The sequence below is a fragment of the Euprymna scolopes genome, chromosome 10 (assembly GCF_053919585.1).
Source record: "Euprymna scolopes isolate OS-2025 chromosome 10, ASM5391958v1, whole genome shotgun sequence".
Taxonomy (NCBI): Eukaryota; Metazoa; Mollusca; class Cephalopoda; order Sepiida; family Sepiolidae; genus Euprymna; species Euprymna scolopes.
The window spans coordinates 15,468,995-15,483,311 of NC_136491.1; the positions used below are offsets into that span (position 1 = coordinate 15,468,995).

Genomic DNA, 14,317 nt, shown 5'->3' on the forward strand with positions numbered 1-14,317 from the left:
ATTTTTTTGGTCGTCTTTGTATTTACTTTTTTTTACTATTGCAAAAAAAAATCTAGAAATTTATGCTGTGACAATTTAGAAGACATCTTGAAGAGTATGTCAACTATTGAGTACAAGGCCTCTTCCTGGAAATAAATTCTAGATATTGAGTAAAGAGGAATTTCCTAACGATTAGCAAAGGCTAATTAGTTATAAGACTAATTAATTATAGTGCTTTCTAGTTACAATTTATTTATATATATATATATACCTTAGCACTGCTAGTATGTGTTAAATCTAATTGCATCCTTTAACTTTTTTAACAAACATAAAAACTACAAACTTTTATTTTAATTTTTTCAAACTCCAACAAAAATATAACTTACTTGGCAGAAGTAACTAGCTGTGCCTATCCAGCATTGTTTCATTTTTTTTTTTTTTTTTTTCTGTTTTTATAAATATAAAAACAAAACTAAGCATTTTCTTTTCTGGGAATAATAATTGGAACAATTTTCCTGGACATCACAACAATATAACTAATGTAAATAGTTATAAAAATAATACTGAGTGATTTCATGATATGATTATGTGAATATTTTATTATTTTTCTGAAGATATAAATAAGATACGTAGAAAGAAAAAAAAGATGAAACTCTGTTGGCATCATTAGAATTTTGCATTGTTTTCATGACAATAATTCAGTTTTTGATAAATGTTAAATAAGTAAAAGAATGTCAGACCATGCAAGGTTTTGAAAAGATGAGAAGATTTAAATTATTTTCTTCAACCTAAGTTGTACTTGTTCAAAAATTATCTAACAGCCCTGTATTAAACATATATCGCTAACACATCGTCATAATGAATAAACATATATTCCAAACACACCATCAGAATTATTTCGTCCATGACGTGCACCACATCTTAAATAATTGATGTAGTACTTGTTATAAAAAAAATTGGGGTTGCAGGTTTGAGAAGGCACTCAAATTTTACTCTGGCTTTTTATTTTAAACCATAGGGACTATCACTCTGGGTCTGAATGGACCTGAGAATAATCTCTAGTATTATATAAAAGTCATTTTGTGTGTGTGTGTGTGTGTGTGTGTGTGTGTGTGTGTGTGTGTGTGTGTGAGTTCCTTCCTAATAAGTCCTGAAACAGCTGAGCCCATCTTTTGCAAATTTCACACAAAAGTAATTTATATGTCTGGCACTGTTCTTAGATATGTTTTATACAGAAATTCATCTGACAAGTATCAAATCGAAAACATTTAATCTTAAACATAGTCTTTCTTTTCTTAGAGATAAAAAAAGAATTTTAATATTCCCCTGTAAAAATTCATTTTTATTTATAAAAAAAAAAAAAAAAAACCATTTGTAAATACACAGACAGAACTTGATAAACAACATCATTATTTTTTACTTTTTTGCGAATTAGTCCACCTGGCAAATTATTACTCATGATATTCAATAGAGGATTGATTCTGTAATGATACATACGCAATTTGCATAAATTAAAATATCATGTTTAAGCGTATTGTACAACCGGGCAATGCCGGGCATCCATTTTAGTCAAAATTAATTGACTCAATTATTAAGCTTAATGATTATCAGTTTTTTATAATCGAATATGCAAATATTTCATTTATTTTTCATTTCAATAACATTCTTAAAATCTCCACATTGTAAGGGAGATAACCACGTTTATTAAATTATCAATTTCTCCATTTCTCCAAGTTTTTTAGGCATTCATATTTTAATATTTTGACTTTAGTATTTATTAATCACCCTCGTTTAATTTTAAACTTATAATTCAAACATTAACTTCTTTATGCCAATTTCAGTTTAATTTCTCATTTATTTTTAACTTTATATTCTGATTAAATTTATTTTACTCAATGTTGGCCTGTTTGTCTCAATATCCTGCAGTTATTTAATGATAGATTTTATTTTTTCCATTCTTGTGCTGTTGAAATTACTTGGGTGTAATTTTATTATCCATAACGATTATTAAAATCAAAACTACTATTTCTTCTATAATTATTTTATTTCCTATATGTGAAGTTGAAGATCTAATTTATTGCAACATTTTAAAATTAAATTTAAGAATTCTCTTCACACACTTACATTTCACCCTCAATATAGTCTGCAAATTTTTCCTTTTTAAATTTATATCAATCAGGTTTTAGACGTGATAACAGGAATTTATTTCTATGAAGACAGTTTTCTACTATTGACCATTTTAATTTAAACTCTTTTACTTTTACATAGTTCCCTAATCCAATCACCTAATGCAGTTCATCTTATTTTTAATAATTATTTCTGTTCTACCCTCATTTCTATCATTATCCACATCCCTATTTGGTTCATTCTCAGGTCCAATTTAGAATGATGCAACATGATTTCTGTATCTGTCCTTAAAAAAAACATTCCGTCCCCCTAGGTATATATTTTTATTATTATCCACCTTAATTTCACATTTGTACACAATTTTAGAAATTAAGCAATTGCCCTCCAATGGACATTCACTAGGTATTCTACAGTTACATTTTCTCTCTAAATTTAGTTCACCTGGTTCAATCCTATTATTATTTACAATTTTGTTTATTTTACCATTATTAGGACCTATTATAGTACTATCTAGATTGGCAGCGGTTGAAAATGAAAGTTTAACTTAATAATTCTTTTACTTAATCTATTTTCAGAAGTGGGGAGTTCTTATCAATTATTTTGTAAAATTCTTTAGGGATATTATTGTGAATATGTTCACTAAAAGGCAGATTAAACCAGACTTGTTTTTTTTTTTTGCATTTATTTTTCTTATTCTTAATACTATTGTTACCATTATATTCATTATTTTTAATTTCTTTTTTTTTTATTATTATTATACGTATTTTTATTCTTAGCATTTCTTTTTCATTTCATTACCATGTTGTATGATATTGTGTAGTTTGTTCTGCTATTTTTATTATTCACATCCTTTATGTATTTGATTTCTCCATGATATGCTGATCTAATTAAAGCTTCATTATGATCTTTATTGTAATAAAAAATATTCTCATTTTGCGATAACCCGGATATTCTTTTTGATATACTGAGAATGATTGCTTTTTTTTCATACACTTAGAATGATTAGATTTATAGTCTATATAGAATAGTCTTCTTTTTTTTTTTTTTTTACAAAGGCATCACCACATTATCAAGGCCCAGAGGCCACTCAAGGATAAGGGTTAAAGAGTGTACAGTAGAAATTGGTCAATATAGTAATCATTAGTAATGAAAATTTGGTAAATTTAATAACTTATATGGAACGGCTCATCAAGAACTTATTTACTTTAGACTTGAACACAACCATATTGTAGTCAGCCGGAAAGCAGGAAAACGGAAGACAATTCCATAGGCGTGCAGTTCTAAGAAAGAAGCTTTGTTCATGGAATCTACGTTTAGGTTTAGGCACAGATAAAGAGTGGGGGAAATTATTGATAGTGTTTACAGCTAGACGAGTGTTTCTTGTGAAAGTTTGGCGAGGGGGGACCATAGATTGAAGCTCAGTTGAACACTTTCCATGAAAATAACGATACATCAGAGACAAACTCGCAACATCTCTTCTGTGAGATAGAGGTTGCAGGAAAGAGAAAAGGACATCTCCTACGAGGCTACGAAGTCTATTTTGAACTCTATCAAGGCAGGACAAGTCCTTTTTGGTTCAGTTTGTGGTATGGTTCATAAGTAATATCTTTGAGATTTAGTTATATCTAAAAAAAAAAAAATCACTATTTTACAAGTGCAGTCTAATGTTATTTCTAACTTCATTAAAAAATAGTTTAATTCCATTTCTAGTTTTTTCTGTAATTCGATCGCTTGAATTAACTAAAAATGAATTATCTCTGTATTGCGCCCCCCCCCTTTCAACCCAGTATTTTTATATGCATCTCTTTAAGTATGTACAGACCTACTAGGTTAGTTACCCCTCTGAGTCCAGAGAACCACTGTAATATCAAAGTGGTTCTCTATCCATCCTTGTCCATAATTCATCATTATATCTAATTAGTTTTCCTTGCTAGTTTTATAATCTCTATTTCTAATTTAGTTACATCTGTTCATATATGTATAGATAGTGTATTTCGCAGTCTGAAGAGTGGCTTTTTTGGAATATTTTTGAATGACATAATGTTTGAAATTGTCCAAATGGTCACAAAACGATTGTAATGAATATGAAAATACACTATATGATGCTCTCATTCTTTTATTTTTGTCTTGAGTTTGGGAAAATATATATATAGATATATATATATGAAATTATGTATGCTTATTTTTATGCATTACAGTTGTATTTTGTGTCTGAAGATTAGACATATCTTTTAAGGAAATAATGTTTAAGTTTGTCCAAATGGTTAGGAAACGGTGGTAACATAGAAGAAATACATTGTATAATGAAACACATGTTGTGATATATTGTTGTCTTGGTATTTGCGAAATTATAATATATATATAATGTTCAGAAAGTTTACATGAGATAAGTCATTGGTACTGTCGATTTCAAACCATATAATAGGGAATCGGTTTAGATCCCCTCCCTATCAAGCTCTATTCAGCCAATCTTCATCTCCCGATCATCAGAAATGAGTATCGGCTGAAGAGAACTTGATATGGGAGATCTAAAACCGTCTCCTATTATATGGTTTGAAATCGACAGTACCAATGACTTATCTCATGTAAACATTCTAAAAATAAAAATATAAATAATGCTCTCTTATTTTTGGAATTTTTCTTTATAAGAGAGCACTCTGCTGGAATCCTTTTTTTTTTTTTTTTTTTTTTTCAAAATATAACATTTCTTGTTCAAATAAATTACCTGTATGTTTGTAATGAAATCGACAGTTATCAAATTATCTTCATTGTCACTTTTATTACGCAAGTGCATTTACACTCCATGTCAACAGATGGTAAGCAAAAGTATTTTACATGGAATAATTATTATATAAAAGTTAAAAGAAAAAAAAAAAAAAAAAAAAAATTTAGCTGGACCACATTATATAGTTCAACCTGATTATTATAATTAGGGCTCTTACAAATGAAAGAGCTGGTCAAGGTTTATAATCCAACTATTGGACTAGCTCAACTAGCTTTCTGTGATCGAGCTGAGTTTTTTTTTGGGGGGGGGGGGTCTTAACTTTTATTTTTGCTCTGCTATGCATCGAGCTCTCCCCACTTAAAATTTCCCACAGAAAGTTCTTGTTACGTATATAACATATCTACACTAATGAAACCGAACAATCAAACATTTATGAACGTAGATGTTTTATGGTATAAACATGTTGAATAAAGCTTAGCATGAATATATTAAAATTTTGAACACATAGATTACTTTAGAAATAATTTATAAACAATATTCTTTCTCTTTCTGCTAAGATGAAAATAACATTTGATGAACATTTGATTGTAAAAATAAATTTATCTTGATCAAAGTTCAATGACGTTTAAGCTTTGACCTTCAATGGCCACTGGAAGTTCATTTTCGAATAGAAACTTCCAATGTTTAAAAATCAATTGGATAGTTCATCTGATTGACTGAGGATGTCTAGTAAATATACATGTTCGATTTTGTGTTTGAAAACAATTGTTGCTTCAATTAAATAAGACATTAACTTTTAACAACCAACCTTGCACAATTGCAGTTTGGATGTATCCAAGTTTAATAATAGAATTATCCGTGTACGACTTGTTTCAGGTGATGAGAGCCTGTTTCGTACTTCCTGTTGGATAAGTGTTTCATTTTCATCTGTACTTTTAATTAACTTAAAAAAATATGAATCATTATTAAATTGATTCAAATTTCAATCTTTCAATAGAAATTGTAGATTGATTTTTTTTATATGTACAAAATATTGTTGCTATGCTTAATCAGCTTGTGTCAACATTTTTTTTTTTTTTTTTTTTTTTTTTTTTTTTTTTTTTTTTAAAGTTTTACATTTTCTGAACTATGGTACCATTATCTGGTTATATCTGTATATATCCAGCCTCATCTTTTTTTTTATTTTGACCTCTCTACCATTTAAAAGTAATAGCGAATAAAATGGCATCATGATCATGTTTGTAACCTGGAATCACATGAAGAATTTGATGAAAATCACCAGAAAGACCTTAAACCGTTGTTATTGTGCTGTAATGCACTACTATGCAGGATTTCGGAATCAGAAGTTTTGGGAGAAGTTTGATTCATCGTAGTTGGATTTTTAATCGACAAGGAATTAAGTCTGAATATTGAAAGAGATTAAAATATTGAGTTTGAATAATTTTGGAATCTTAGGAGTCTGAATTCGACCTTATATCTTCCGACTTCTGTGAGGTGTCTTTTGTGTTAGGTTTTAACTAGTACTAGCCTGAGTGCTCGGCATAGCCCGAGTGCTTTGGAGGTGCGTGTTGAGCAAAAACAAAGGGTTACAGTAGGCGAGAAGGTGAAAGAGAAAGTGGAGGTGTGTATAAATGTTTTGATTGAGCAAAAAAAAAAAAAAAATAGGAGTAGTGGCTGAAACTCGTGGTTATGACGATTACAGGCGGTTGAAATAGCACTTTTTAAGTGAGGGTTGAATGACTTGCAAAAAATTTTAGTGCAAAAATCGATCCTCCCTGTAGAAAATTGCCCAGTTGAGGGTGAAGGAATTAATGTTTTTGGCCAATTTTTCGGTATTTGTCATCCGAAGGGTCGCCCTTCAAAATGATACCAATCTCGTGAAAATCTGTCACCTTTGTCGAAAGTTTTAGGCATAAATACATACATTTAAACAGACAGGTGAGATTTATATTATAGATTACTCAATATTACTCAAATGCTAGATTATTGGATAAGTTAAAAATTAATGTTCAGAAATCAGTAACTGCCATATTTGATTTCTATAAACATTTGAATGAATTGCAAACTTCAATATTGATATAAAAATTGAAAAACTCTGGAGATATAATAGTGAAGTTAGGAAAGTCTAGTGTCTTTCCTGTCTTGGTATGACACAAACTGGTTTCCTACATAGGAGAAAGTTTCTAGGAAATATAAAATTCACAAGCGGTCCTCACTTGCATATGTATCCTACTCAGGCAAGATGATTTTTAACAATGTTTTTGAAGGTAGGTGTTGTTGTCCTACCACATAGTGCCTGGTATTCTCAAATGGTCATCTGATACTGGTGAGGCTGAACACTACTTAAATTTGATTTAATGATGATCTGTTTTTCAACATGCTTATCTTCTCCATGATGTGTGGACAATATTGTATGGAATCTTGTAGTTTTGATAACAAAATAATGAGAGGATTCATTTGCTCAACTAATTAAAATTACTAACTGGGTTGAAGTCCAAAAGGATCTAGGACCACATGTGTCATATATAGTTAGGGAATCCATACGGCCATTTTGTTTTCTTTATTGCAAGTTGTAATTTTTAACTCTTTTTTTGGCTGAATTGTATAAGATACAACTTTTTCGTATCGCATCTAATTTTTACCTTAAGCTGATGTTTAAAGAATAAAATATGATTGTAAAAAGACATTTCACCAAAGAACACATTCAATTGTGTTGTTCATACCATCATTTTTTCTATCACCAGGATTGTAAGAAAAGCGACCAGTTTCCATTTAGCCCATAGTGGATCAATAACATTGATAACGTATACAATATTTCACAGTTCCAACTGTTCTAGTTTTTGAAATTATGATTTTATGTTTCAAGGTATCTTCTTAAAAAGTTAATGCTTTCATATTGAAATTTCATTGATGTTTAATAAATCAGAAAGATGAGCAGCAAAGATTTAGAAGTTTGTAAAAATGTATGACGGACAACTAGAACCTTGTCATTATTGTGTATTTTATAAGATCAATTGCCCAGTTGGTAACAGTGAAAAGTTTTTGATAGTTCTATATTTCTTTTATTTAAAAAAGAAATGAAAAACAAAGTATAATACTCAGTTGATAATATATTTGACAAAGTGAAAGGTTTTTGATGGAGTTACATATTTATGTAACCTCCAACTTCATTTAGGTGTGTCTTGCTGAATTAAATAATCTGTATGAGATTTCAAACTGAAATCTTTATTTAATCTACATGAGTAGATTGTTTTCATTCCATCAGCCATGACCAGGTAGAAGTCTCAAGTAATTGTATTCTTAGTATCGCCCATTTAGTAAGGTATGTGTATAAGTCGTAGCGTCTGTGAGTACAACTCTCCTACAGTTCACACCACTGGACCAATCATGACCAAACCTGACCTGATGATAGTCCCCCACCTAGGAATGGTGCACACCATTTTCCAAGATAATGGTCAAAAGTCATAGCCTATGTATATATACTCTCCTACAGCCCACACCACTGGACAAACCTGACATGATGGTTTCCAACCTAGGAATGGTGCATGCCATTTTTCAAGGTCAAAGGTTAAGGTCATACTTGGTGCGGTTCTTTATAAACTCCCCCCACCTAGGGATGGTGTACACCCAAGTTGGGGTTTGTCACCATCCCCGAGGGCCGCCACCACCATGACGCCGGCCAACTTCTTTGTGAATTTGAATCAGGTCACTTTCATCCTCTAAACCAATCTTGATGAAATTTGACATGATAGTGGTCCCTAACATATGCCAAAAGTTATTGCACTGTATCTCTTAACTTGGACCTGAGCGCACAGCAAAGTCCTGCGCGAAGCGCGGGTATCTTTGCTAATGTATAGATATTTGTATGTACTGGATTCACTCCTAAACTAATTAGCAGATCATTATTAATTTTGGAACACAATTGCTAGGCATAAAGAGTTGTAATGCGAGTCCATTTAATGCAAAGAAGTAAAAAGGTGGGTGTAATCCCTTCATAAGAATTGGGGGGGGGGGGTAAATAATGTTACAATTTTTTATGAGCTCCCTTCTGTCATCAAGAAAATAAATATGATTTTGTGTTTTCTTTTTTTTTTTTTTTTTTTTTTTTTTCTAGACTAGTGTGTGTGTGTGTGTGTGTGATACAAGGATTGCAGGTTGGTTATACATGTTAACTAGAATTTAACTGAACGTGAAATCATTAACATATCTTTTTTAAGATTTCCAAATTTAAAACATCGAGAATCGCATATCTTTTGAAATGTGACGTAGTTTCTGTTACAGACACTAAATTGCTATTATATTAAGATGCTGTTATTTTAATCAAATCTCCATTTATCATTTTCTTTAATTTTATACTTATAATCGGTTTTATAGTTGAAATGTTAACGATTTTCAAAACGATATCGATATGCAATATCAGTCTCAAGGTTAACTAATTTGCATATCAGTATTGAAAAAGGTAATTTTATTATTTTTTATTGCTTTCTAATTTGATGATGGTTTTGATTTTAATATAACAAATAGTTTTGTTTAGGAATATTGTTTTATTTCCTCGACAAACATTTTGTATCTATTCAAATGTTCTTTTCTTTAGGTCGACTGATTTTGGTTTTCATTAATCTAATTCTAAATTGCAAGTTAAAGCAAATTGATTTCTTCTTTCGTTGCTTTTCTTTAGTTACAATTAGTGATGGGACGACTCCAATATTTTTCCCAATTCTGTACTAAATTACTGATTCCGATTCTTTATAAACCTCTAAATATTTAACTATAAAGTTGGGTTTTTACTAGCATCAGGAAAAAAAAAGTATGTTGAATGTGCATATATTTTCTCAAACGTAGAAACACTGGGGGGGGGGCTTATAGGTTTTAGTTTTTCTGAAAGTTTAAAATCAATAAATATCATTACTATCAACAATGGAAGATTTTGTTTTAAACAAAATCAAATAAAAAAGATAAATAAATCGTTTTAGGTATCTGTAAATAGACCCAAATTTTTTCAATTCCAATACTCCAAAAAGTTCTGATTTTTTTTTTTTTTTTTTCCAATTCTGAATTGCCGTCCCAACACTAGTCACAAAAGTTAAATTTGTATGGAAATAACCAAAATTTTAATGATTTTTCTGTATGAATGAATGAGAAAGATTTTTTATTTTTTTTACCACAAAGTTATGGATGAAATGTTTATTTAAATGAATGTGTTTTAAGTATTTGAAGTAACAAACTTTGCAAAATGACAGATCCTGCAAAGTCATCTAATACACAATGTTATACAATGTAAAACGCTATTAAATGTAAATCTTTATAACAAATTATGGTCATTTTTTTGCTTTTATTAATTTAATGTTGAATTTAAGGTGCAAACTTTAATATTTTGTTTTTTTCACTTTCAGGGAGTGAATTCTCGGATAAGCAGTTCAGGCACCATTCGGTGTGGGTCTACATCAGACATCACTCCGTCCTCCACAGACCGCCAAAGTCGAACAGACCGACCTAGTTCATATTTAGGATTGAGTAAGTCGACGCCATCATTAGAAACAATAGATTATAAAAAAGTAAGTATTTTTCATTTTATTTTTTTAAGAATACAACAGAAATTGAATCTGTATTTCTGTTTTTAATTTTATTGGTTTCATGTGAAAACTCGGTTAAATTCAAAAATTGAGTTCTCAAAATTAAGATGCCTGAAGCGGACTTGGGTTACCTAAATATGGAACGGAAGTCACAAAGCATGAAACAAAATACAAAACCATATGGAAACACTTCTTGTGTTATTATGAAACAATAAAAAATAATAAACTTTTATTTTTTTTCATTTCTATAAATACTTTTTTAAATATTTAAAATATGTTCATATGGAAATATTTTATTTGAAAAAAGTAATTTAAACTTTCATAGTTTACATTTTTATAAAGTTTTCTTTAATATTTAATTCTTAAAATATTTTGTCACAAATTTTATCACATAATTTTGTCACAAATAAAATTGAATTATGAAACTGAAATTTCCTTAACGCATGTAAATAATAATTCTCATTCCTTTTTTGTTTGGTGATAACATAAGTGTTCAAACAACATTTATATATAAAAGTTATGTTTGTTTTTCTTATTTCCTGATAGCACAAGAAATTTAGATAATTTTTTCAAAAAAATATTTTTATATGGCTTAGTATTTTGTTTCATACTAAGTGACTTCCGTTCCATTTCATAGTTTAGCTAAACCATGTCCACTTTCGACATCTTAACTTTGCAAACTGAATTTTTGAATTCAACTAAAAGTTCTTTCTAGCAGATATTTTAGTCACTCATAACATCGTTTCCGGCAAAGAAAAAAAATATGTGTGTGTATGTGTGTATATATATATATAATGTAAAAGGCAAAACGAGTGTGCACATTTTTGGAAGTCCAGCAAAGGCTTTTTTTAAGGGGGGGGTACTATTTTGGAGAACTTTTTATGTACTCCCTAGATTGTAATATCTACGATTTGCCAACAGAGGTCGTCTCTCTTTTATTTGAGTGACTTTTTAAAAAACTTCAGGTTATTCCGTCCTCTTGAGTGTTTGCTCGTGTTTTTCATATAAAAGCAAAACTAATCGAAAGCAAAGGCAGCTTCCCGGCTTTCGTGCCAGAGACGTCCAGAAAGCAATTAGCTTTGATCACTGTGAGGGAAAACTCTCTCATATCAGATAATTGCTATTCATTTGGACACTCCCTTTTTGTGGGGAGCTGGTTTTCCCCAACATCGTGGGGAAACAAATAAATGAAACGGTGGAAAGTTGAACTGGCCTTCAGCCAACGTACATTTCTGCACCTACATGAACTCATTTACTTAGCAAGTCAACTTTTTGATTGACATCGCTAAATTTGAATGCTTTTCACTTCCTATGGCTTTGTTGTGTAGCGGTAAGCTGTCACGTTTTCTTTCACTTTCTTTTCCGCCTTCACGTTGAGGGTTTGAGCCTGCCTGCTTACTTTTTATGCTCAACACACACCTCCAAACACCTGGGCAACGCCGGGTACCCCCGCTAGTCTATAATATAACTCTCACCTGTCTGTTTAAATGTATGTATGTTTGTATGTATGTCTGCCTAAAACTTTCAACAAAGGCAACGGATTTTCACGAGATCGGTATCATTTTAAAGCTCAACCCTTCGGATGACAAATATAAAAAAATTGGCTAAAAACATTCTCTCACACTCAACTGGACCTTTTCTACTGGGAGGGGTCGTTTTTTTTTTCGCCAATATTTTCAAAAGTCATCCTCTCTGTTCGATAGACTAGCCTTAATTTAAACCTTCACCACTTTCGGTTTGGCGATGGATGCAATGGCAAAAACGTCACTTTTTTTTACCTTCTTTTCCTCCATTGCGGTACAGGTTCAAGCCTGGCTGCCTACTACCATTTCTTTTTTTTCTTTTTTTTTTTTTTTTTGCTCAATACACACCTCCAATCACCCAGGCAATGCTGGGCGCCCAGGTTGGTTAACAAATAAAACATTGTTTTTCACCTTGGTATATTTCTTTCTCGTTTTCTCTGTCCTCTCTCGCTCACATACAAAGCTTACTTGCTATGATACACGGTTACTTTTAAAAAAACATCCAACCAATGAAAATGCTAGAAATGTAATTGTCAATTAATCTGAAAAAAAAGTTTTTATGAAAAAGTTGCTTTTTAACAGTTAACACTATTCTCTCATGATCGGCAATATTTTTAAATTGGAAAATGATTTTTTTTTTTTTTCAACAGTGAAAATCTAAATGTTATTAAATCGGAAGAAACTAAATTCTAACATTGATACTTTTTTTTTTTTGTATGATATGCTTTAGAATGATTTTTATCTGATTAGAGTTTGTGGCTGGAAAATAAGATCATGATTGATAGGTAAGGCTGCTTATGTTAAAGACAAAAATATGTTTTTATTGATAAAAAACACATGGTCTAAGGAAGAAAGAAAAAAAGAGAAATTGGATAGTCAGGATCAAATATCGATGTATATTATTTGTTAGTGATGATAAACTCCAAGAAGGTAGAATTTGTAAGATTAGAAAAAAACCAAAAGTGCATGGCAGGTTGTTTTGAGGGTAGGAAGGTATCAAATTATTTTTTAAATAGTATTTTGAAATATGAAACACATACTTAAATCATTCGTTGACATCTATGCTGATGACACGACCATCTATGGCAACACATCAAAGGCTGTAAATGACAAAGTTCTCTCTGATTCTCTCTCTTCTGATCTTGGGCGCATGGTACAGTGGGGGAAGAGGTGGCTGGCTACTTTTAATGCATCTAAAACCAAGCTCCTATCTTTACATCATCAACGCCCTGATCCCCCCATCTGGCATCAATTGAAATGGATGGCTCTCGTCTTGGGGAGGCTCCATGTTTTGCCAAGCTTCTGGGTTTGACCTTTGCTCCTGATCTGAAATGGAACACATACATCAAGTCTGTTGGCGAGGTTGCTGGGAAAATGGTGGGATCCTTTTACTGCTCCAGAAGATATCTGCTCCCACATCTGGGTAGGAGTTGCTAAAAACAGCCTATCCTGCCTTGACAAAGTACAAAATAGACTTTGTGGCTTAGTGGGGGATGCCCTTTTCTCTTCCCTGCAACCTCTCTCCCACAGAAGAGACGTTGCAAGCCTGTCTTTGTTTTATCGTTATTTTCATGGCAAGTGCTCGTCTGAGCTCCAATCTCTGGTCCCTCCTCGCGAATCTTTCATGAGAAACACCCTTCTAGCTGAAACCACTGTCAATAATTTTCCCTACTCTTTATCTCTGCCTAAATCAAAACGTAGATTCCATGAACAAAGCTTCTTTCTTAGAACTGCACGCCTGTGGAACTCTGTTCCGTTTGCCTGTTTCCCACCTGACTACAACTTAGATGTCTTAAAGTCCAACATAAACAAACTCCTGATGAACCGCCCCCTTAAGCAAGACATTTTATCAAATCTCCAATACTAACGATTACTACGACACTATCCCATTGATTACTGTACACACAATAACCCTTATCCCCGAGTGGCTTCCGGCCTTGCTAAGTGGTAAGCTCCATGTAAAAAAAAAAAGAAATGAATTTATTTGACATTTTCTAAATTCTTAATGACATTTTATTTATTTATTTATTTTTTTTTTTCCTAATCCTGTTTCTTTGTATTGTTCCTATTTTGAGTTTTATTCTCAAAATGTTTTGGACCATGTAACCGCCAATTTTCTTCAAGTGTACTTGTTAAACTCTGAAACTGTTCTACCGAACCGGGGGAATCTGCACAGAATTTGAAACAGAACACTTTTAATCACGGGAATAGCATGTTATTGTTCTATCAGCCATGACTGGGTAGAAGTCTTAAATAATTCGCAATTGCATTTCAAGTACTGCCTGCACTGAGGATTGAACCTGCAGAAGAGTGTCACTTAGAACTAAATTTTACCTTGCTTACTATCCCACTGATTAGTGCACACACGATAACCCTTATCCCCGGGTGGC

The 14,317-nt window shown here is 31.6% G+C and overlaps 1 protein-coding gene across 24 annotated transcripts in view; it reads left to right on the plus strand.

Annotated features, from left to right (window-relative positions):
- LOC145285804 (protein phosphatase 1 regulatory subunit 12B-like) overlaps positions 1 to 14,317 on the plus strand; it is a 359,611-nt gene that overhangs the window by 302,662 nt on the left and 42,632 nt on the right. For all 24 annotated transcript variants that reach the window (XM_080134189.1, XM_080134193.1, XM_080134191.1 and 21 more), the window contains one exon: positions 10,225 to 10,386. In XM_080134189.1, coding sequence (XP_079990315.1) covers positions 10,225 to 10,386 — 162 coding nt within the window. The remainder of the gene's footprint in view (positions 1 to 10,224; positions 10,387 to 14,317) is intronic.